A 25,503-nucleotide genomic window follows, 5' to 3' on the forward strand; every position below is an offset into this window, starting at 1 on the left:
TACTTACCTTTGTTTTTCTGCCAGTATTGTCTTTTACTTAAACATATTCTTGTGTATGTTTTTCTTTTGTGTGTTTTGAAGTACAAGATGTACTTTGATGGCTTTGTGGTTCGTGTTTCTTTGGGGACTGGGGCCTGGCAGGCAACGTAAGATGCAAGAAAGTATCTTTCATGAGGCAAACATGTGAAGGTAAATAATTGTAATTACAGGGTTCCAGGCTTATTTCTGATAAACATTACAGAAGACTGGGAATAAAACCAGCACATCAGTTAACACATAAGACTTACGAAAAATATATAAGATATTGTACAAAGACCAATAAAATGGAGTCCGCTATCATTGTAACAAAATGAAACGATCATCTAACAATTCCCATTTTTTTTTCCAACTTTTGGGCAACAGGCCTCAGCCCTGATAAACTTTTCAATAATTAAGTACTTTTTTTTTTCATTCAGTAATAATCTTCTATTCTCTTCTGTAATCTGTGAAAGTTTGTAAGAAAAACGCAAATACTAGATTAACTTTTGCTTTAGATGACTTACAGTTTTGATAAGAGCAGCTAAGGAAGTTTTTTAAACTTAGCAAAGCCTTTGTTCTTTCCAGTAAGCTGTACAGGCACTTAATATTGAGAGATAGATTAAGAGCAAGTTATCTTGAATTTGAAAATGAATTTGCTGGATTTTCACAGTGAAATATTGTTTTTCTTCCATTCCCCAAAGCAATTAACATAGTTTTGATGAGTCAACATTTACAAAGATAAATCTTTGTGGTCAGCAGTTTCCAACTATATCTAAAAGTTTGTCTAGCTTTAATGAAGTTCATTAATAAGACTGAATTATCGTTCCTAGTCCCCATCCTACATACTATGCAATAATCCTACAATTGCTACATATACTTCAGAGTTGTGTGTTAAGCAAATCCTGGAAAGAAAAGGGGCATGTGCCATAAAACGTCTGCTGTACCAATGCCATTTGAGTCAGCTGAATCACATCAAAATATTTGTTTTTTTAAGCTATTCAGCTCTTTGTCTAGTAAGAAGTAAGGCTTGAGAAAGACTTGCTAAGAAGTCAGGCTTTTTAGCTAAGTCATGATACACGGAGTGAGTAGGTGTTAAAATGGACTATGACACTCGTGTGTGTGCGAGCAGATAGTTTTCCCAGAGCGTAAAAACTCCTACTCATACCCAGCATGTTCAACCGTAAAAGTGGAATAAACTCATAATCCTAACGAAATACACGGAGGTGCGATAATAAGCCATCCGTTTTAATAAACGAAGCCAGAATTCTGACCTAATTCTTTCCCAGTAGGGTTTATCACTGACTTATAAATAACTTACAGGTCTAAGGCATGTCAAGGGAGAATAAATTAGCAGAATAAACAAAACATTTGGAGACTTCCAGCCCCTGCTGCTACAACTGTCTTGGGGAAAGAGTGGGAGAGGGGGCTGCGAACATCTGTGCACCCGTTCAGTTTCTGTTGGGCTTAATTCTATTAAAGAGTTGAGGCCGGAGAAGTATAGGGTAGGTGGAAATGCTGATGTGTCTCCTGGTGTGTTTGTTACTGTTTTTATTGATACCACAATGAGGAGTGAGCGAACTGCAAATGTAGAACATGTTTTAATCTAAATTGACCTTTTCTGTTATCGTATAAGAGGTTTTTGGGTGCTTTGCCGTGATGGCTGCTGATCTTTTAGTAACTCAGTGTGACCTCCTGTTGTGAGTGGAGGGTTGAGAGATATGGTGTGATCTCCCCAGTTTTTGAAAGCATGAAGTTCAAACAAATCTCTTACTGCGTGGGTCATCTTTTTGTCCAACAAATGCTTTTGTACATTGGGATGTGAGAGTGTGTGTCCATTATTTCTATTTATTTAAAACTATATATGTTGTTCTGTCCTATACCTTATGAAATAAACTTAAGAGGTATCAGAAGTATGTAACATAATATTTCATTCCATTTTCATTGACAAAATATATTTAGTATGTCTAAACACACTTGCTTTTTTTTTAATAAAAGCTCTTAACTGAGGGTTAGAAGATATCAGTAGCAGCTCATATAATGTGATAATTTCATATGTGTGCGGTTTAAGTACAATTGTGTTTGGAAAAAAGAAACAAAATCCAAGAAAATCTTCATGTAACTAGGATCAAATTCTGGAGGTGCCCCCTACTAGTCATTTCTTACCTCATGAAACTTGTCGTTTTCCAATTGTCCAGTGGTTTCTTGAGATGAATGGATATCTGACTCTCTTTTTTACTTAGATTTAAAACCTGTTCCTACCCCAGTCCCAGAGCTGCAAGTGGTATCCTTGCCAGGGGCTAGTTATAGCAATGCTGATGTAAACTATTCCTTTTTCGCTTTGATCACGAACTAATAAATTTTCTTCTCTATTTTTGCTCATACAGCTGGAAGTTGAGGTCACAGATTTAAGTGGGAAAGTCATTGATGGCCCAGATCGTCTAGACATTTCAGTAATTGATCAAAATGATAACAGGCCGATGTTCAAAGAAGGACCTTATGTTGGGCATGTCATGGAGGGATCTCCTACAGGTAAGTCCATGTCACACTTCTGTAAATTACCACTGACCAAGGTCTGCTTATTGATAATTGCATCATTTTTATATTGTGCAATTTTTCTTTTGACTTTGTGGCTCACTGAATCCTTCCTCACATAAGGAGGGGAGAGCAGCCCTTTGGGACAGTGAGTAATGATTTTTTTTGAACAGTGAATTTGCTGTGCTAAAAAAGAAACAAATGCAGGACATAGCTTGGAATGAAAGCTTGGGCTTAAGTTTTCACTTTGTTATTCATATGCGGTATCAACAAAGATAACCCCTAGGATATGATTAAGATTCAGACCAAACACAACAGTTCCACTTTCTGTTCAGCATGGAAATTTCACCTTTTCTCCATAATATTGGCTGTTAGCAGGGTCTTTTTTTATTTGCGTATACGGTAGTATACATGAGGTAAATAATGGGAAGAAATGGAAAGTGCAATATGAATATGCTGATACTGTAGGAGAGCTTGAGTTACTCAACTGTGTTGAACTGTGTACTGCAAAATAAAAACATGCTTTAAAGTCAGTAATGAAGCTGTTCTGCTGAGTTCACTGTAGATTTGATTATGAAATTGTGTAAAACTAGGGATCTTTTTCCAAATTCTGATTCGGATGCACACGGCCATCCTAAGCTGCAGTTTCCTGTAGACACAAGCCCTTTGGCTTTAGCCCTCAGCTGTCGTGCAATTGCGGTGCGGACTGTTAACCAGCTGTTGCATTTCCCATCAGAGGTTTCTCCTCTACATTTGCAACCGGTGATCGTATGATCAGAAAACATAACAGCGTTAATTGTGAGCGCAGGGAAAAAAATCTGAAATGGTAGAAACCCCCTTTAAAATCAGTGGAGTGATGCTGCTTTAGCTGAGATCAGATTTGTGGGCCATCTATCTGAATTTCTTTCTATGCATCATTCAGCACAAGGCCATATCCCCCGCATACAGTTGAAGCTGTGCCTCACTCAGGGCACATGGTTTTGGCTATATGGGCATACTTAAATATTTTGAGATGAAAGTTGGAGTCTGGTGGTATATTACTATGAGTATTTAATGTTCATTTTTAATGTGGTGACAATGGGCTTTGCTGTGAACAAGGATAGACAATATCCTTGTTCTTATGGGTTCTCAATGCCTTCCACTTAGTTGCTGTATTGCATGTTGGTTGGAGTAGGTATTATTTTTTGCCCTTTTGTTATTTGTGCAGTTTCTACAAATCATGTCACCTTCTCAGCAAATTTTACATTTCGCATGTAGTTGCATTTGTTTAATTAGCAGCAAGTATGAACTGCGTTATGAACTGCTCTTTTGTCAGATTAAGGGCATTAAGATAAATGTTAGTTTACTTTACTTCTAACAAGCAAGTAACAAACCAGCTGGGTGGTTTGGAAGATAGACCATTTTATTCATTTGAACAAGAAATGTACTTCATATTTACGAGCACGGCTTCCAAGTGTTAACTCTTTTCTAATATAGTTTTCTAATACCTTTTTGTCTGCTTGAGATACTGAGGTATTATGATGAATGGAGAAGAAATTTCCTTAGAATTTCCCACCTGCCAGTTCCCTTCTGTTGTAACATGAGTTTCATCATTTGCTCATATTATATTATTGTATTTCTCTGAATTTCTGTTGCACAGATAATTAATAGTATATATCAGAGTGTGACTACCTAATCAGGGGAGTAGCTTTCGCACTCTTTCCTTTAAACTGCACCATAGGCAACTTTTTGTCACCTACTTAGGTGGTTCTTTCATTTCTACCTATTTTTCCTTGGAGCTCCCCTGTTCTGTGGGATGGAACTGGAATCTGATTTATAATATTGATAGTAATAGTGAAGTGGTTCTTCCCTAGCTTTTCTGAAGGATAGTGCATCATCTTACATGAGTTTAAAATTCTTTAAATTTTCAAGATTACATTGAAATACTGCACAAGCAAAATATGATTTCCCCTTCTAATTTATGACTACCCCTCCTTTCTTTGACACATAAAATGATTAAAATTAGGTAAAAGAAGAAAACAGACATAGTATGCAAGTTTTGTATATATTTCATGTGTATAAATAGTTAGAGAAGCTTTTGTACATACTCAAAATGTGGATGTGTATTAGTGGCATTTTAATGGATTTTTGAATTACTAAGGCTGTGTTTCTGTGCCCATAAATTTGGTTGGTTGGTTTACTTATTTGGACAGCTAATATTTTCGTGTCATCACTTTACTAAAGAAGCAAATATCAGGCGTTGCTACTGGGAATATAAAGTGGTATGTGCCTCACATGAAAAATATTCATTGGCTCCAAGCCAGGGCTTGTCACAGGTTGTGATTTATTTTATGACAAAAAGAAAAAAAAAAAAAGTGAGTGGTAGGTGATATAGTGATATATTGCCTTATATATATATTTTTTTTTTCCTGAAGTGAATTTAATCAGCTTATTTTCATGGAAACCGCTCATATTCCTGGAAATAGCCTAGAGTCATATTCTTGCAAAAGTACACTCAAATGCATGTTTAAAGTGATAATTTGACCTTTCCTGGGCAAATTAAAAGGTTGGTGCTTCTTTATTTGGAAAAAAAAAAGAAAAAGAGAAAAATATTAATCTACATGTTTCCCATGGATTACTGACATAGTCTGCAGGAGACTGAAGCCAACATGTAACGGGAAGACGATATTTGAGCCTGAGTGAAGGCTATGGAAAATTTTAGGTTTTCTGCTGATTGTAATGGGCTTTGTCTTAACAGGAATGTGAATTTCTCACCTTTTTGTTTTCCACCCCATGGAACTGTGAATTTCCCCCGGTTTGAGTCTCCCCTGATCTCTGCATTGCCAACCCCAAGGTTTGGGGTGGGTGGTCGGCTGCAGACCCCAACGCAGTAAGTTAATGGGGGGCACTGCAATCTTGGGCATTTCGGAGGCAAGCAGGGATATCTGGACGTGCCTCTCTCAAATGGTTGCAAAGCCAAGGCTGGATAATGAACTTGGCAGCCGCCTCGTTCTGCTTGCTGGAGGCAGTTAGCAGAAATTATTTTAAACACATTTGACATCGTTATGTGACTTGTAACGATACGGTGCGAGCCCATTGGGGTAAAATCTCAACTGCGGTGGTTGCGAAAATTGCTCCAGAATTGCATTAAAAAACAGCAACTAGTTTTCCAGGAAACACAATAGCCCAAATCCATTATATTCCAGCCCAAAGCAGGGCTGAGAGAAGATAAATAATTGCTAGGAATAACAGGACGTGCAAAGAAGCAAGCAGAAGAAATTAAGAGGAGCCTCGAGGGATGTTCAATATCAAAAAAAAATCTGTAAAAATGGAGAAAACACGAGGCAAGGCGTGAAGCACTGAATGTTATTGATAGCTTATGCTGTATAATAAGTAGAACACTGCTATCATCCAGGTAAATGAAAATTGTCTCTAAAGGTGGCGGCTTCCTAACAAGATGAACATGCAACACTGTCTATTTACCCTTAACAGCAACAGGTTGATGCATGAATGAATATGAACAAGTTTGGATATAGTGGATGAGAATGAAAAGATACCAGGACAAGTAAACTATGGCAGAGTGGCCTAACAGTGTGTCCAGGATATTTTAGACATCCTTTTTTTTTCTGGCTACTACGCAGATTTTGTCACCTTTGGTGCATTTCAAATATTATGGTTAGCAGGGTTTTTCTGATGCTTTTTTTTTTTCATTCCTTGCAATCTCTGTTGGTTCAGGGAGTAAGAAGGTTGTCAAAGCTATAAAATGCTGAAAATTACACCAAATTTGGTGAGCTCTGCAGGTCCACATCTTTCCTGCAACCTGTAAATCCAGTAACATGGGGGAAACTGCAGGGGTGCTTTTAAGAGCTTTCTTTCAGTCAAAAGATAGGGAAGACAGACTTTTCTCAACGAAACTCCTGCAAAAAAGAATAGTAAAGGGCAGTGTCTCTCAGTAAAGGCAGCATCGGATATTTCTTGGTGTCTCTGTCTACATCAGTGTCCCAATGTAACTCCTCCTTGCTTCAGTCTTTTTATCATAAAAGTTACACCCTGCACATTTATTCATGTTTTCAATTCACAGCCCACATATCCTGCAAATAAGATTAAATTAGAGAGGAGGGAGTGCAGGATATGAAATTCTTAATAGCATCAACAAGAAAACAGTGTCAACAGCAACACCCCTTAGCGCAAGCCCTGAGCATCAGCTGGGCTGGTGCTGTGGATCTGCAGTAAGATGGGAACTGCATGTATTTATTGTGCATGTTTATTTATTTTGCACTTTGCTGAACTGTACTCAGGCATAAGAGGTTTTGGGGAACCCCATGTAGGGAGACGCTGCAGTCTGTTTCGTGCAATGCACACGCTTTATGTAAAACTACTTCACCAAGCAAAATGCTCCACAGTTTGTGTTTGGGTAGAGTTTGTGGCTATAATGAGCAAATCAAATTTGAGTGCTTGAACAAGACTGCAGAAAAGATGTAATCAAAGCAAGGGGGTACATTTTGATAGGTCTCAAAATGTACTTTTAAGCGAGCCACAGGCACCAACTTAACGTACTGCTGACGCAGATGATGGTTTTAAATTAAAACAATGAAAAAAGAGAGTTTGCGACAACATCAAAAGCACTTTTATGCGTTTTACAGTTTATAACAAAAATCATAATTATGAGTGCTTTTTGATATTCCTTGTAATGTAAGGAATTATGATGAACTCTTTCGAGGATTCACCTAAGTTAAAATTATATTTCCACTGAATTTACTGGGGAAAAGGCTAAACATAGATTTAATTTTCAAATGAGAAGTGTGAAGTGGAAGCTTGCATGTGTGCACTGTAGACCTGCTTTGCGGACTATCAGGATGCTGGTGAATTTAAATACTAGAAATCATAAATAAAATCCTTACCAGCCTGCCTGCTAGACCCAGTCTTGGTCATGTGTGGATGGGCATGATCTGCTAACCAGGAGGAGACTCTCTTGGATTTCTTTTCCCATCTTGCATTTATTATATTAATTTGAGCCAAATTAATTCTCCCAAGTCAAGGGGAAGAAGTTTTCATCATACTTTTTTTTTTTTTTTTAATTCGTTCACTTTGTTAAATAAAGCTCGTAAAGATATAGTTTAGCTTCATTATCCTGGATGCAACCAAGCACTTAAAAAGTTAAACTTTCCATGTTCTATAGTTTGAAAATAATATAGAACTCGAGCCACTTTGGCCTTGCCTCTGGCTAGCAGAATTGTTGAGAACTCAAGAGTGTATTACAACCTCTCTTATGGATGGTGCCTTAGCAGTTTTTGAAGATCTATAAATTCTTTTTCAGTGTCTGCCAGTAAGCTGCTAAAGGTATGTAATGAGCACGCTCATTATTTCATATTAAAATATTCATAATTTTTATAAAATCATCAGTAGCAAAGCTTAGAAGTATATATAGATCTAAGCCATAGAGGTGAAATGTCCCTACACCCACCTCAAAACTAGTCGGAATTAGAGAAGATGGAATCTGGACTCTTTCTGATTCAGAGCTCTGTACACTGCAGTAATACCTTGATTTTCCCGGAGGTTTGAAATGTTGGATGTCACACGTTTCATTACGAAGCTTGTTACCACAGGCTGTTGTGGAAAAAAAGGGATAAAGTTGTCCAAGGAATCTGACAAACCTGGGGAGAACAGGTTCATCATCAGTGGCTTGATTGGTCAGCATGGAAGCATTTAATGAGATGCTGGCCTGGGAAGCCCTGAGTTGAGGGACATGGAAGCACACGGGGCACATTCCCTTCCTTGCACACAACCGTTTCCTAATTATCCATTGCTGCAGAGAGGACACGAGGCTCTGGGTACTGTCTTTAGATAGTCTTTATGCTCTTCTGTGTTCACATGTGTGCAGTTTCATGCGTATTTTCAAAATTTACAGCAAACTACTAGTGGTTGGCTAGTTATGCACAGTGACTTCGTATATCCCAGGAGAAATTTGTTCCCAAATCTGTGTGTGGATAAAATGTAGCTGTAAATGTGTACGTGTATTAAATATATATATATATATATATACACACAAATATATATAGCATGTGCATGAGACACGTGACTGTGTGGATATATAGACACATTTTCATAGGCCTAGGGACTTTCTGCTTGCTATGTATATAGACATAATAACAAGAAAAGATGATTGATATGCTGTGTATTTATAAATAACATGGTATTATGGCAGACGAAGAGGTGCATCCAATCTAATCTCATCTGCCCTTGTGTCTTGGAGAAAATAGATGGGAATGACCCAGGCACTGGCAGGTGTCGACTGTGCCACTGTTTTCAAATCAGGACATTCTGGGCAAATTAAAATAATCTCAAGTGTAGCAATTAGCAGTTCAGTGAAACAGAGTGTGTGGTATGAACGTGTGGAGGCAGGAGGCTGCAGTTCACTCCAGGGTTCAATTATCCTTGACTTTCAACAGAAATAGGTTCAGCTCAGAAAAAACTTCTGATTGCCTTAGGTGCCCAGGTCAGAATTACTGGCCTGCTTGTAAAAGGTAGAAGTGCTGAGCCCCCTTCCTCAGTCCTGGACAGAAAATTTGCCTTGACACAAATTTTTCATTTTTAGTGCTTTAATGACTTGTTTGCTCACTGTGCCTCCTGCTAAAATGAGCTTTCATCTGCCTTTTTTTTTTTTTTTCCTTTTCTGTAGTTACACAAAAACATACCAAAAATTAGTCTTACAGCCTGATCAGCATTAAAGCTTAATGTTAAAGGTCATTGCATACGTTATGGTCTCTTTACTTGGACATTTCATACAGCAAAGTATCCCCTGTAAAGCATTTCCAGTTACAGAGCAATCAGAGCCAGGATGCATCCTTGTTTGGGCTCTTACGTTATAGCCTGTATTCATTAAATAAGCATGTTTCTTAATTAAAGAACAAATGAATTTTTAAGAGAGTGCTGGCATCCATTCTGGTTCCCCAAGAGCCGGGTCTCAAGTGTGTTTGCATAATTCAGTGTGTGACTCTTTGCAGAGGGAAGCTTATTTAGCCACTAATATAGTCACAAGTGGCTTTTGTAGCTGTTTATGCATCAACCCGCGTCCTTTTAAAAGAGGGAAGGATGAGTTTGAAAGACTTAAGCGGCTCAGACTCGCGGGACATCTTCCTCCTTGGAGCCAATTAATTGAGAGGAGCCTTTGGGGCTAGACAACCTCTGTTTGGGTCTGTACGCTCCTAAATTGCAATTCTTGAATATCGTGGGCCCCTGCAGGCCACGTGGTGCATTAATCCCTTTAAAGCAAGCAAAAAGGTGATCAGGCCCCACAGCTTGATTCAGGGGCCATAAATTTATTATAGGCTTTGGAGATTATTTTTCTTTCTTTTCTTATTTTTCCCCAACATGATCTGTAAGACACTAGCAGCTAGATAGCACCTTAGAAAAAGAAATCAAGTTCTTCTAAACTGCAGGTTCAAGCTTTGTGCGTGTTTTTTCCTCTGTTTTTCCCTTTATTTCATGCCTCCAGTCTTATTCTCCCCTCCCTCACCCACCATGCTAGCAGTGCCTGGGGTTTAAATTGGAGCCTGCAGTCCTGGGAAGGCAAAGGATTAGTCTCTATAACACCAGGAAGGCTGAAAGCAAGAGCAAGGAAAACCTTGGTGAGAATGACTGGGTGGTTAAATAAATAAATAAATAACGGGACAAATGGTAAAATTTAGTTCTGTGTAGAAAGTATGATGAGTCATTTTTGCTATAGGTGTATTCCAGATAGCTCACTCCGCTTGCAAGCACACCCAGCTGCAGAAGGTAACCTGCAAGTAGAGCCAATGTGTCCCCTGGCAGAGCCCTCGTCCATCTGCACGTGTGGCTGGACCAAGGGGACAAAGTGCAATTGCATTTTGCTGTAGCAGTTTTCCATGGCTGTCCACCAGGACTAGCTGGGAAATTACATGTATATTTTTTAAAAATTAAGTCCTTTTAAAGAGCAGCTGCCACTAACATGCTTCAAACTATGTACAAAAAACTTGAAAAGTGACATTTCTTAGCCCAAGAGTATCCTGATAAACATGAGCTTATTATTGGGCTTCTTCAGAGAAAAATATCATATTGGTGGCAGTTGCTGTGTGGCAAAGAATGCATGATGGATTTGGAATCTCAACCAAAAGAAATGGGATAGGTTGAAGGTGAAATCTCACAGGGGAGCAGATTTCTTACTTGTCATCTCTCTTTTGCATATTCATGTTGGAAGCTTCCAGTAGAAACAGCCTTTAAATGTAGGTCTGAAAAAATATTAACAGACACGTGTTCAAGACAGTGATTTAACCACAGAGCAGTAAAGCTTGATGATTGTCATTGCAGAAGTTATCAGAAGGAAAGTCTACTATTTTTGCATGGTTCTAAGTTACATTATTTTTTAAATATCTACCCCTTGAAGAGGAGGAGAAAAAATGCAAAAAAAACATTTAAGTATAACTTACCAGGCTAGTACATGAGATTTAATTCTCTCTGCTGCTTTAAGAGGCACTGTAATATCTTTGAGATTTATACATGAGCGCAACAGTGTGGAAATTCATATTTTTTTAAATATTGAATAAATGGAGAAAAGTGCCAATGGTAGTATGGTGGCATTTAGAAACTATTCAGTTGTAGCAATTGCTTTTGAAAGGGGAAAAGACTATCAAATTATATGTTTTTCAAGAGATGCCAGAGGAAAAAAAAAAAAAAAAAAGGAAAACACATTTGAAGCCATCGTATCTATATTTTTCTGCTTATTTTCTAATTGTGAATGACTGGGATTGCAGACAACGAAAGTCTATTTGAGCAGTATTTTGAGAGATTGAAAGTCAGCTCTGTTTTTCAGTCACAATCAAAACAAAAGTATTTAAATTCTCTGTGAAGAAAATTGCATCAATGAATCTAAATTAATTCAGCTTTAGCAGTCATCTCCAAGCGATTGATAAGAAAATGTCAAAGTGGAACAATTTTCTGTGGTTGACTTTTAACACTATGGATTGTTTTTCAAATTTTTGATGCATAAAAATCCTGGGGAAATTGACCCTAATCTTTCAAAAAGCTTCAGTAGTAACAGAACTGCATCAAAATTACTTATTCGATACTAGAATGGTGCTAATAAACTGTCTTCACATTTTTCTGCTAATAGCATTTTTTATTAACAGCATTTTTTTTCTTTTTTGGTCTCTAAAACACTATAATCCGAATTATTGAATGAGAAAAGCAAGAGGTAGGGAGCAGTTTAACACAGTCTTCAGTTTTATTAACTTGCCTGACCATGATGAAACACGTTGTACACAAGAGATCTCTGCCCCTGTAACACTGAATTCTAGATCTATTTTCCCTGTTAATATGTTCCTGGTGGTTTATCAAAGATATCCTGGTCAGCAATGTGCAGATTTGGAAGAAAAAAATCCAGAAATTTACACAAAATGCTTATTTTAGGAAGAAAATAATATTTCACAAATCACAGAATATGTAATTTCTGTTACTGGTCCCTCTTTTTTGGGGTATTAGAAGTGGCTGCTCCGCTCCCTTCTATCCTGGCAGTACTGACAAAAATGAGTGGAAAGGGTTTTCTTTATATGTTTCTCGAAAAAAGAAAAACTGAAAATAAGGGAACATTGTGGTTTTTAATTGGAAAATGTTAGACTTTCAAGTTTGCAGTTTGGTACAACAAAGGAGAGTTATCTGCAAACATCATTTCCAAAGTAAAAAATAACTTGGTTAGAACATTTTGATTGATTTTGCCCACATCCTTCCTTCTATTGCATCTAAAAAATATTTAAGAAACTGAGACTACTATTTGTGCATGAAGTATTATGACAATAGAGATGATATATGACTTCATCCTATGGATTGTTCTGTCCCAGCTGAAAAATCTGCTCCTTAATGGGATATTTGCTGAGGATGGAGCCTGAAGTTTAGCATTTGTAAACTATGTATGGTTTTCATAAGAACAGGGGAATTATTTAATTGTTTTAAGTGATGGGGATGTAGTGGAAAATGTGGTTCTTAGCAAAACAAGCGTCTCCTGCAGTATTTGCAGGATGGGCAGCCAAGGCAGCACAGGGTGATGCAGGGCACATAAGAGGTCGAAATTTGGCTACTCGTTTCTGCCCTGGATGCTCTGCCAGGGCTGCAAGAAATGCCTGTACTGGGAAATAAAGAGCACGCTCTGCGTTTAGTATCTTTTTATTTCCATCGTGCAAGGCGTTGTTAGTAACCCTGGCAGGGAAATTTATTTTTAATGTGATTTTGCAGCTGAGCCGCACTCCTTAAGACAGAGCTATTTTAATTAATGAAATGATTTGTGGGACAGCGCAGGGTTTGTCCACAGGGTCGTGTGACTGCTCCTCCAATGAATATACATTATGTATTTTCTTCCAGGGTACTCAAGGGTGTAATGTTATTAAGTACACAGGCAAACTGTATTTCTTGGCTTCAGGCTTGAAAAAGCCAGCTAATACTTGACCTCACAGGGGGAAGATAGGTAGTTTTTTCCCCCAGACTGAAAACAAACAAACAAACAAACAAATGCCCTGTAAATTCTGTTTGTCGAACCTTTTTTACTCTTCTCGAATGAAGATGTATTGATTTGTTGCTCCAAGCTGTAATCTATCATCTGCAGAGCCCAACAGCTCCTTTGGGCTTCGGAGCTGTTGCCGGAGTGTCAGGATGTTTTTGTAATCTGAATTCTCTGATGCTCCATTAAAACACTGTGTTGAACAAGCAGTTCTTCTCTGACACTGGCACTTAGGAAAGCGGTCCTTTTTAAACAGTCTAATTCTAAATACGTCATTCTTTTAAATATTCTTGGGCTGTTTTTTCTTTCCATGTGCCGTGGACTGCTAAAGTTTGGGAGATATCTGAAACATTTAGATTGAAGGCAGTGCTAATGAAGGATTTCTCTGTGCTTACTTCGCAAATGGCATTTATTTGCATGTAGAAAAGTCAGTGAAATTCATGTAGGACTGTTATTTCTAGAAAATAATGACTACAAATATTCAAGTCTTTGGAGACCAAAATTGCAAGCTTAACTATGGAAAAATCATTCTTGCTACCTCTGATTCAGAATACAGTGCTGGCATAGGTCTGAAAATTGAATATGCAAAAATTTCACTAATGCTTGAATAGGATTTTGTCTGGAACTTTTTTGTTGAAATGTAATTTGCCACCTTCATTTTCTTTTATATTACATAGTATGAACCGTTAATTAATGTTACTGATGTTGTCGTTTGAATTGTGTAGCACCCACAGCACCTTTGCTGGGAAGCTTTGTTCCTCAGTATTGTTACCCTGAGCTTTCACAATAAATTCTCTGATTCAGCACCTAGGTAGCATTTTTGCTCTTCAAAAACTTCTCCTTTGGGGCAGAGCACCAATTATAAAAATGCAATCACAGCAGCTGCGTGATATTAAAATGAAATTTATGCGGGAGCATAGAATAGCAAATCAAACTGCTTAACTCCAGCATAACTGCATAAGTCCTTCCTGTATGCAGCATTAGGCACTTGCACAGTTTTCACAGAGGACCACGTGTCTGTAGGACTGGGATGCTTTGGAGAGAGACCTGGCATCGAGCCAGGGATGAGAGAAGATGAGATGATCCGTGGGATGGAGCTTTCCTTGGCTTCTGCCACTGAGAGACAGAACTTTGTCTTTTAAAGGGAGGAAAATAATGTTTTCCCTTTTTGAGTAGTTGGCATCCAGGATCTACAACATTGTATGCAGAGCAAATAAAGGCACTATTAGGAGCAGCTACATAAAAATGATTTAATGTTCTCATCTGGCAAGTTCTAGAGTGGTTATATCGGTCTGCCCAGAGGAAGCTTTGACTAGATATACATAGAAACCAAAAATAGGTATAGATAGTAACTCCTGTAAGCAGAATTCAAAGGCACCCAAGAAGATATCTTGAAATGTCTCCAACATACCTGTGAACACACAGATTGTGCCTCCCATCACTGCTGTGTAGGAGCCCCCTATACAAAGTGCATTAAACAAGTGTTGGCAAGGAAAGTTCACGGTGGGTTCCACAGGGATACCCAGGCAGGGCTATTACTGGTCTGCAAAAGTTTTTTGGAGATAAGTGGTTCCTAAAGCTGGTAGGCCAGGACTTTGTGCAGGCTCTTGGTTTGCAGCTGCAATAGAGAGGACCCCAGCTATGGGAAACAAAAGCCGCAGAGACACATCAGCATTATTTAGCAGACAGTGTAATGGATCATGAAATTGCATACATTACTGTTTGGACACGCTTGCAAACATTGTTTTGCAACCTTCTTGTTTTTCATTTAGACAGTTTTGCCTTCTTGATTTCGAGCTGAAATATATCATGGTTTCTGTTAACAAAAACCTACAGCACTCAGAATCATTATAAGACAAAAAGAAAGGCATGCCTGTTGGGCTTGTATTCTTGCTTATTTGGCAGCTTCATTTTGGAAGGTTACGCTTTCAGCAGGTTTGGTGCAGGCTGCAGACTTAATAAAGAAGAACTAAAGAATTGAGAATTTGATCATACATTCTTAGCTGGGAAAAAAGTTAATAGTATAGCTCTTCCTTTCCAATTTCATATTTTGAAGGTGTGCCATTGCTAGTTAAGATAATGCAGTTTATCCATCCTTTGGGCTCTTATTTTCACACTGTTACAGCTGTATCCAAGAAGCGAAGATTGAAATTATCAGCTTCAGGCTTCATTGCTACTGAATAAAGTTTTAACTCCTTTTTTTATTATTATTTTTTCTTTTTTTTTCCTCCTTTTTTTGTTCAAACTGAGCAAATAATTGGTGCTGTGGCTGTTGCTGGCAGCTGCAGCAGCTTCCAGCTTTGGCCAGGAAGTGCCTGAAGATGGAGGAAGCCGTTCCTGCCCAGATGCTGTTTTTACAGCAAGGTTTCATCCCTCCAAATGTCTCATCTGCCTCTTGCCTCTCATTCCCATGCTATCCCTCGACTTCCCAATGGACACGGTCCATTTTGTAGGACTGGTGCCAGCTGCCAGCAAACCCATGGTTTCCTCTTGGTTGGACATATGCATTAAATGTGCTCTCACTTTTTGTATTTTGTCATGGCTGGAACATCTTCGTATTTCTCTAGCCAGTCCTGAGGATTTCAAACACTGTGTCCACGATGCTAAAATAGAGAAAAATATTTTCTTGACTTTTGCATAAATGTGTCTGTGAGGACAGGAAATGGTGAATCTCCTTAAATACTATTAAATTTGCTCGGACTGCATCAGCCAAAGAACTAGAAAACATAAAAGGGGATTAATTAAGAGAAACAGTATTAGGTAGGGGTTTCTTTGATAGCTGCTGTTAATACTTACTGTGTTTTCTCATGCAAATCTGGTATACGTTAGCTGTAGGCTAGTCCTTGACATGGTCTAGGAATTAAGACCTGTTGAATGCTAAGTAGATGGTGTGGACCAATATTAATGAGGGTCTGTAAAGCTCTTCCCTTGTTACTGCTAGCCAAAAGGGAGAAAAAGAAGGTATTTCATGGTTTGTGACTATGCCTAGGGATACCCATTTACACATGGCCTAAAACTGCTGATCAGAGCTAATCTCCATGATCATTATAGCTTGAAGAAAGGTTTAATATTCAGGACTTTCTGAAGTTTTTTCCAAACAAAAATAGCCTGCTTGAAAGTGGGCCATTGGCAAGGCAGGAGTGTGCGCAGCTGCCAGGAATGTTGGTGGCTGATGCTGAGCAGGGAGGACTCACACCCAAGCCCTTGTGCTCAATAAAACCTTCTGCAGAACTTTGCTGGTTCTTGCTCTCTTTGTTTTGTTTTTCCTCAGACCTTTCTGAGAGGTCATCTGAGAATAAGAGACAGTGAAATGAGGCTGCCTGATAAAGCACTGGCTGTGGACATCTATTGTCATTAGATGTCCTTAAAGTCTCCTTTATGGTTTTCCAAGTAGGATCCACCCGTTTGCAGTTCAATCTTTGTTTGCTTTTTTTTAGTGAGTGGAAAGAAGGGATGCAAAGCTCCCCAAGAATTCCTTTCCTAGGTTTTCTTCTCATCACTCATCACCCAGAGGTATGCAAAATGACTGCCAGCTTTTGTGTTTTGTCCATGACGATCCTGGGTGAAGGATCTGAAAAATGAAGCTAATGTGCCAGCTGAGAGCTCTGCTTCCCTCCCATTTCTGCAGGTGTTATCCCAAATACTCTATTTTTCATCAAACTTTTTAGAAAAATAGTAACAGTCAATTCAGTTCTGATAACTCCAAGGCAAGTGGTATGATTCAATCTTGGAGCCATTTAGGATCCATCTATAAATGCACTTATAGCTCCTTTACTGACGCGGTACAATTTCTGCTACAACCTTGGCATTTGCATTAATGCAAGTAGGTAGAAAATGTCCTAACATCTTTCTTGAGGATGCATTTGCTTCCTAATGCGAAAATATTTTTAAGAGTATCCTGCTATTTTTAGGAGATGAAAAGCTCCTGTTATTCATGTTTTGCAAATCCTCATTTTGAGTACATCCCTTCAAAAAAATGGTGCTACACAGAGGTTCCTTGTACTTTGCACTACGTTGAGCCCTTACAGCTTTACTTTTTTATTTTTAAACGCAATACTTTTCAGACCAACCTGGGCATCCCCTGGCGTAGGAGGCAGCAATTAATTGTTACTCCTACTTCTGACTTTTGAGCATTTTTGAGGAACATGAACCTTCCTTGGTAATTAATTTTTTTTGTACTTCTGGAAATGGCTGCCACAGTTGGCAGCAGCAAGTTGCCATGGAGATATTTCTGTAGACTTTAAAAGGTGAATGATGATGTTTAAATGTCCTCATTGTCTACCTGCGGTGTGCATATATTGCCTTACATTAATAAAATCCCACTGTGTAATTGAGATTTAATAACTCTTGCAGTTAAATAACATAGTTGGTTTTACAAATTTTGAGGATTGTTTTCTGAGTTGTCCAAGTAACTGCATTTTCTGAGTCAAATTATAAAATTATTACAAACCTCTTTGTAGGTTACAGAGTTCATCTGCTGTTTGGGAAGTTAACAGAGAGAGTTGACCAAAGAACTACAGTGTTTCAGCTTAAAAGGAAGCAGGATGGGAAATTTGGCCTCACGAGTTTGGGGAGTGTTTTCTGTTAATGAGGAAGTACAAAATTCTCTGTCATCCCCAGTAGATTTGAAATTCCTAGCAAGGTCATCTCACTGCTCTGTTTTTGAAGTAAGCAGATGTCCATCTTTTTCCATTCAAAAACAGCATGACCAGTAAACCTCTTGTGTGTTGATACCATAGTTTGAATTTTAACAGTCAAAATCCGCTGGAATTTCCCCAGTGTCAGGCAGTAAATAACAATCTGCAATATTTGAAGTAATAAATTGCTTCGTGTTCAAACTTCCTAAGTTCTAAGATGCTAAAGGTTAAAGGAATCTTTGCATTATGTAAATTCTATTAAATGCTAGTAAAGTTGAGCCTAGTATTATCTTTGTAACATTTAATATGTAGTACATGGAGTATTTTGCAAAAAGGTACAGGGAGTTCATGATTCCCTTTAATTATTGGAGACAGAAGGAATGTTTTATACATGAATTTATGAATTACTAATGCTTCTTGCTTTTTTAAAAAGAGTTGTCAAAAACAAGGGAAGATGTTTGCCTGCACAGTTAGTAAAATTGCAGTGCTATTCAGATGTAAGGAATGTGTAGATGCCTACTCATCCATATTCTCAATGTCACCCTAGATAAGGTCTTTAAGTTCCATGTCACCTGGATAAAACCAGGCAAAGCCTGAAAACAAATGAACATGAAATAGAACTTTGATGCATACATAGATATATACATGTTTTATATGAGGGTTTACCAAGATTAGATGAGTTATACAGATTTTTAAATAATGCACTACCCTGTCAGACTAATAATCATGTTGCTCTGGTAATAATCATGTTGCTACTTAGAGGAGGAAAATGTAGGAAAAAAGTTGCAAGTAAATGTTCAGATTTTCTCTTTTATTTGTTCTAGATTCATCTTCAGTTTGTTCCTTTATTTTTCTCATTTTGCCATTATTACCAGAAGCTGAGATCAATCATGATCACTACATGTGTACACAGTAGGCAGGATCTCCAATTGGCAGTTTTGGATGACTGAAACTTTACACATACTTGGGTCTAATTTGATGCCTAATTTTAACTTAAGACGTGAAAAAAGGAATGAAAATAAAAATGACAGGTTTATTTTTAAAACACTAAATAGATACTTCTTTAAAATGTAAAAAAATAAAAGCTAGTGTTGGCTCAACTATGAAGAAAATTGTCTATTTAATTTTTTTGAAGATATTTTTTTCATTAAGAGAATTGATTCTTCATCATTTGAAATAATAGTGGATATAATTATATGGATTTAATAGCAATATCAGTCTAAATCTTAAGTAGTAGATCAGAATTGTTTTCATTTACTGTAAGTTTTTGTGTGCTTTCAATTTCATTTTATTTTTAACAGATATATATATTCATGGTAAAAGACATACAGAAAATGTCATCCAATATGTCAGGTGGCAAATAAATAGAAAATCCAAGAATGAAGACGAATATTATTCTATAAAAATACCTTCATGTAGGTATCCCAGTGTCAAATAGAGTATAGCTGAAATGGTGCCTTGACTCCCATTTTGGAACAGGTTTTAATATTACTCAGAGATCCAGCTCCAGATGAGCGTGTGGATTCAATTTTTCTGGTCTTGGCTTGGTAACCTTTAATGCCTCTGGTAAGAATATTGCGGAATTGCTAACATTTTTGGAGAACAGGTCTTGAGCTTCTTCCTGTAAGATAATCATCTGCATTACTTCTGTTTTATACAGCGTGAAATTAGAAAGGTTAGAGTCTGTTCAGTTTCTGTTGCATATATTAATTAATCTCACAAAGTTCTTCTAAATTAGGTACTGAAAGTGTTTATTCTCACCACTGAAAAGAAAAGCTAGGAATGCAAGTTGGTTTCCCAACTTGAGCTGCCTTCATTCCACGTACGTGTGGCTTCATTTGCTGGTTCACTTGCATGCTTGTAAAGAGTATTTTGTAGGACCTGTTTCATTCGTAGCAACAGGCAGCTGATGTGGAGTGAAAGATGATGTACAGTGAATGAGGGCAGAAAAGCATAAACTTTTCTTTAGGCAGGCGGTTAACCACTTCGTGTTAACTACAATAGTCCTCCTAATGCAAGTGGTCCACACTATTCATTTGGTTTAAATTAAGCACATAGACCTGGATATTACTAACTTTTCTCTGTGTGATTTGTGACACTTGAGTTACCAGCAGGCTGGAAATGTAGCTGAGATACCAACTCAGGTTGTTTCTATCTGTAGTACCTGATTTTAAATAACAATAAATAATATCCCCAAGGGTGGAGACTCCACGACCTCTCTGGAAACCTAAAGATATTGATTGAGAAGAACAGGGAGGTTATAAGGGCTGAAGAGATCTCTGATCTTGTGGAGAGGACACACAGGAGCCCTCTGACATAGCCTTGCTCTCTTTATGGCACTGCTACAGTCAGCTGCACCAGTGACACTTGGAGCAGAAAATACATTTTCAGAAATGCAGTGGAGGGATATTCTGAAATAAGCACCCCCATTGATAAAGAGAGGCTTTGCAGCTCTACGAGTTTTGGAGGCAGACTTGATGGTATTTAATGCAGAAAAGCAATACTGTTCCACCAAGGAATAATGGTAAAATGGGACAGAAGGAAACTTAAAGGACATTTCTTCCCCAAAGAGCACTCGCTCTGAGCTCTTCCATGGGAGGTAACAATTTCTGTCCCCGAATGGAATTTAAAACACAGCCTTGCAATATTTGTAGGATTTGATTGGCATCGTTATTCTAAGTGCACTTATTATTGTGCCAGCAAGATTTGGTAGGTGAAAACTTCATAGTCGGACTAGCATAGAGGGATTTTTTTTCCCCACTATTCAAGAGGAAATGCATGTAGGAGTTCTGTTTGTCCTGGAGTTGTAAGCAAGCAGCTGAGTAGAGACTCCTGGTTTTTCTTCCCAACTTGGTTACACGCATCAGGCAGGGAGAGTTCACAGCAACGGGAAGGTGGATCCTTACCTGACCTTCTCTAATGAAATTGCTTGACTTTGAGTTAGTGTTTTTAGAGCGGACAATAATAGATCTTCCTACAATCCATTATCGGATATTCTCGTTTTGTTGGCACTGCTGTAGGTTATTACCTATCAGTCACAGTCAACGGCTGTGCAGTAAAAGCAAATCTAAACACATAAAGTTCTTTCATTAACGCGTACATCAGACTCAAAGGCAATGATGTCTGCTAAATAGATATCAGCCATCAAACCCACGTTTCTTCTCATGAGAGGGTAAAAAATCTATATGGTTTGTCAGTCTCTTTCTCTCTCTCTCCTTTTTTCTTTATTTTCTCCCCTTCAAAAGAGTCTTGTTAAGAAAGTAGTCATTTGCCACTCTCTAATCTCAGTTTGTTCAGATGACATGAATAATGACAGTTTTTACCATAGAGTCATTTGAGTGTCAGAGGAAGGAAAAAATATAACCAAATGTCTTCATAGCGTAGCATGCCATATTAAACATCTCTTTGAAGCAATTGCAAAAATGTTTACATTTTGCATAAAAAGAAATGGCCAACCTCATCTTAAAATCCCCAAGTCCTGTAATGAATCTGTTTCGCAGGCTGGATCCCTAGTTAATCATCTTTCCTGCAGAGAGGCAGCTTGGCAAAACAGGTCAGCAAATGTGTCCCTGTAGTTGATTCAAGCAGAAGCTAAAATGCATAATGAAATGAATATTTTAACTTAATTTAATTATGTTTTACTCCATGGAAAGAATATTACAGGTACCCATTAAAAAAGAAACGTGGTCCTTCATTTAGCTCATAAACTCTGATCTGCCATGAACACTGGAACATAAGCATAAGCTAATATATTTCCTCAGCTGCCTCCCTAAATATTAAAGTGACATAAAATGTCCAATGATCTGGAACTCTTTTTCCTTGAGATCTCTGTTAACAACTCTCGGCTACAGCATTGAATAAGAAGAGTTATTGGCAGCTCTATTTTATGGAGTGGAATTATTTAATGGTTGATTACAATGTGATTTTTTTCTCAGTTTTTGATTTTAGTGTGTTGGTTCATCCTGGAAATCTTACTAAAATCAAAATTCTGGGAGTCCAAGGTTTTTTGCAATAGTGTATTCACATCTGATGCCAGTAAATCACAGTGAGGATGAATGTGTCCCGTTAATGTAAATAAGAGAGCTATGCACTGAGGAAACTGTGCTCAGTGGTTTTTTAGGATTTCATTCCTGAGTGAGTGTTGTTGTTTTTTTTTTTTGGACTTGAACAGAAGCTGGATTAACTTTGCAAGTTATTTTGAAATATGTTGGTTTTGGATAAGTATGTAGTTTAAAAAAAACTACACCAGCCAATCTGTAAAACATTGAGACTTTGAAGAAATCTCTCATTTAATTGAATTATTAGAAGCTAGGAAAAAAAAATTACTTTATCACTCTCTTTTTGTGTGTCCTCTTTTTGCGACACTTTTACCGAAATGGTACCTTTTTATAATCACAGAGGTGCAATACATGAACTTGAGGACTTCCTCAAAGGACTATTTTTCTCAATGGTTTCTCATTGCTTTGATGTGCTAATTTCTGTTAAGAATAGTTTAGGAATAATTAAAGCATCTTGTGAAATAGACCCCTAGAGAGGCTGGGAGACACCTACTAATGATATTCAAGAACAACTGAAGGTGACATCCTTCCAGTACATTAAATACACTGAAAGACCTAGTATTAAAACCTTCTGTGTTGTTTTCAGTCTCCCTTACGCTTTAAGTGACAAAACAAGAGAGCAGATACAAACCTATACATTTATGATGATATTATTATGATGATACAGATATATCATTTTCTTGATCCTTGTGTCTCATTAATTCTCTTTTCTTTTCTCTAGTGTATTGCAAACAATTAAGCTTTCATTAAGTTTTTTAACAATAAACATATCACATTCTTTGTTTTTATTTTCTGCAGAGGAATCTTGGATGCCAGAATGCATTTATTAATCTGATGCCGACTTAGGGTTGTTAAGGTGTCTCAAAACGTAGCAGAAATGTTTTACCTTCTGGGCTTTCTGACCCAGCACAATATGCTGCCCTTAGAATTTAGCAGAAACCTGCAGTTGCACATAATTTCTGTGCCTAGAGAACCTGACCCACTCTGCCAGCTTTCTACCTTCCCCTCCATAAAAAGTTTCATCTCAGTCAATGAGCTTGAAAGGTTCATTGTTATTCTTGTTTTCTCTTCATTTCTTAGCCTTCTAGGGTTAAGTTCCAAATGTAGAAATGGTAAGTGAAATTTCTTGCTAAATGTCTACGACAAATCCTTTGCTTCGCTTGCAAATGACCATCCTTTTTTTTAATACATATATATATATATGTTGCACAGCTTGTAGTTAATGGAAACCCAAAAAGCTAATGAATTCTCTATTGCAGAACAGATGTATATCACTCCTTTTATCATCAGGAATAGATTTACAGGAGAAAAAAAAAAGAAGTAGAAGCCTTTGAAAATTCACAGCTTTCCTGTCATTCCTTGCTGTCTGTTACTACATGAAAAAGGGCACTGTAGTAACTGAAGAGTCAAAAAGCAATTAAATAATAGTTTAAAAAAATAGTTTAAATGTGTAACAAAGAAAACTATTTGGTGGCAAGGGTGAAAAAGATGGAAAAGGATTGAGAAGAGCTACTCTTAAAAATACAAAGGAGGCAATTGCCAAGTTACCCCTAGGATTCATCACTGATGTATCAAATAAAATATTTGTCCTTATTTTCAGTTCTGTAGAAAGCTCCTGTGTTCAGCACGGGGAGTGATCGTGCAGCGCTCTGAGACGGCGTCGCTGCATATCCTCCCTCCGAGACTTTGTAAATCAAAATACAAGCATAGCCACTAGGTCCAGTGCACTAATGTGCCATTTCTGTGCTAAATTAGCACTTATCTGAAGGACAGAGAAATTCAGAAGCTGCAGGGTGTAATTGTTTCTTAATTACTTAATGTTTTGGATTGAAATTGTAGGTTGGAATGGAATTATAGTAGGAAAATAAAGGAAAATCATGCCATTACTGAGACTCGTGAGAAACACCTTTAATAACAAGGTAGTGTCAGAGCCTTTCACGGCCTTTCAGCTTTAAGGACAACTTTTCAGGATGTAAGTCTGTTCTGAAAGCTGCATTTCACCCAGAGTGCTCAAATCATTTTGGAGCATGCTTTATTTTTAATAGTACACTGGTAGTTTTCCACGCTCCACTTAGGTTGCATGATTTGAAATGGTGAAATTACTGCTAAACTATTTCAGTTTTACTGTAACAGCGTTCTTCCCAAGTTGTGCATTTAATGTAGCCTAAATTAGTGTGGTCAAATAATAAACATTATTTTAATAGAGCTTTCTCTATTTGCATTCTATGTTAGCTTAGTTGGAAGAAAAATACTTCCCCTGTAACACCAATGCTTCAGCTCTCATTGGAAGCCAAGAGCACTCGTTGATTCTGATGGGGATTTTAAGCTATGTTTTTCCACAGATTTCATTAACTTCTAGCTCAAGTGAATATCTGTGATTGACTTAGGAGATTTACTGGACAATATTGTCTTGTCTTGAAATGGAGCTCTTGGCTCAATACCTTATGTTTTCTTTGGGGAATTGGCTGCACGCTACAGTAATTGGAAAAAAAAAACATCTTGAGGAGATGGCAGGCTTACTCCTCGCTTGTATTTTAATCAAGCATGATCATGCTTTCTATATGAAAAAACTAGTTAAAACTTTTCTGAAGCATTTGTAGAGACTATGGTTGCAAGCTGTTATGCTCCATATATACATATATATATATGTAGGTGTACATATATCTATATTTATGGACGCTGGCTTTCTGATTTTGAATCAGTGCATCAGGTTTCTTCTCAGGGAGAGCTATCATTCCCTGTACTATTAATTACTGCATTCACAATGTGATACTAATTATGTTCTGGCCAACATGTAAAGTCATATAAATTAATCATAGTAATTCGATATTGACAATACACAACTGGCTGTACTATTTTCCGGGATGCATATGTCACTGATTTCAGGGAATTAGTGCATAGTCCTCCTGAGAGAGGTGTAAGTCGTGTGGGTGTAAATCAGGGTCACCTGAACTAACATTTTTAATCACAAACGCAGGTGTGCCTTCCTTTACAAGAGATAGATGCCACGAAATAGACAGTGTCCTCTTCCAGCTACTAAAAATGAGAGTGAAGAACATTCAACAGAGGATGATTATGGAAAGATTATGTCTTCCAGGGGCTGAAGATGCATGTATACTTTTATATAATACATAATGTGTATAACTGAAGACAGAATGGCCGTATAAAAAGAAGCGGTGGCCGCACTGTAACCTCTGTGCACACCTGGAGACCTGGGCCCAAAAAGATTCGTATCCTGATTTTCCTTTGGCATTTCAGTGACTCTGTTAGCATGATGTTGAGTGAAGGTTAGATACTTTGCCAAGAGACATTGCTTCTCGACATTTTCCTGTGGTCTTTAATAATTCATTTTTACAGTATTTATCAAATGAGTTAAGAGCTCTGCTTCTACAGCACTCCAGCAGCAGGATGTTTTGCATGTGTGTTTGGGGACTGCCACTACATTTGGGTCCCTTTCTGATTTAGCAGCTGTTATGGGTTCCAGGGCAGCACAGCCTCAGTGTTGATCCATGGGTTCATTAGATAAAATCACTGTCTTGACATCTGATGTTTCACTTCATGCTTTCCTAGGGCTTTCGCAGTGTCAGTTCAACAACAACTTTAAGGCTATATAAAGTGTTTAAGGTTAAATGTGGTTGCTGCCTCTAGTCCTTAGGGAAAAAATAAAAAAAGTATTTCTCTCTTATTGGATATTCTTTTTTTTAACAATGTAATTTTAGGCTGATATTTTGACAGCTAAACTGCAGAAAGAATGAATAAATTACAGCCATTC

General features: G+C 37.7%; 1 protein-coding gene across 2 annotated transcripts in view; it reads left to right on the top strand.

The window, feature by feature from the left end:
* CDH13 (cadherin 13) overlaps positions 1-25,503 on the top strand; it is a 407,362-nt gene that overhangs the window by 234,207 nt on the left and 147,652 nt on the right. For both annotated transcript variants that reach the window (XM_088529059.1, XM_088529058.1), the window contains exon 6: positions 2,403-2,547. In XM_088529059.1, the coding sequence (XP_088385185.1) occupies positions 2,403-2,547 (145 nt within the window). The remainder of the gene's footprint in view (positions 1-2,402; positions 2,548-25,503) is intronic.

This window comes from Tinamus guttatus, unplaced genomic scaffold, assembly GCF_059628265.1.
Source record: "Tinamus guttatus ecotype Peru unplaced genomic scaffold, ASM5962826v1 Tinamus_guttatus_pri_ptg000323l, whole genome shotgun sequence".
NCBI classification, from domain to species: domain Eukaryota; kingdom Metazoa; phylum Chordata; class Aves; order Tinamiformes; family Tinamidae; genus Tinamus; species Tinamus guttatus.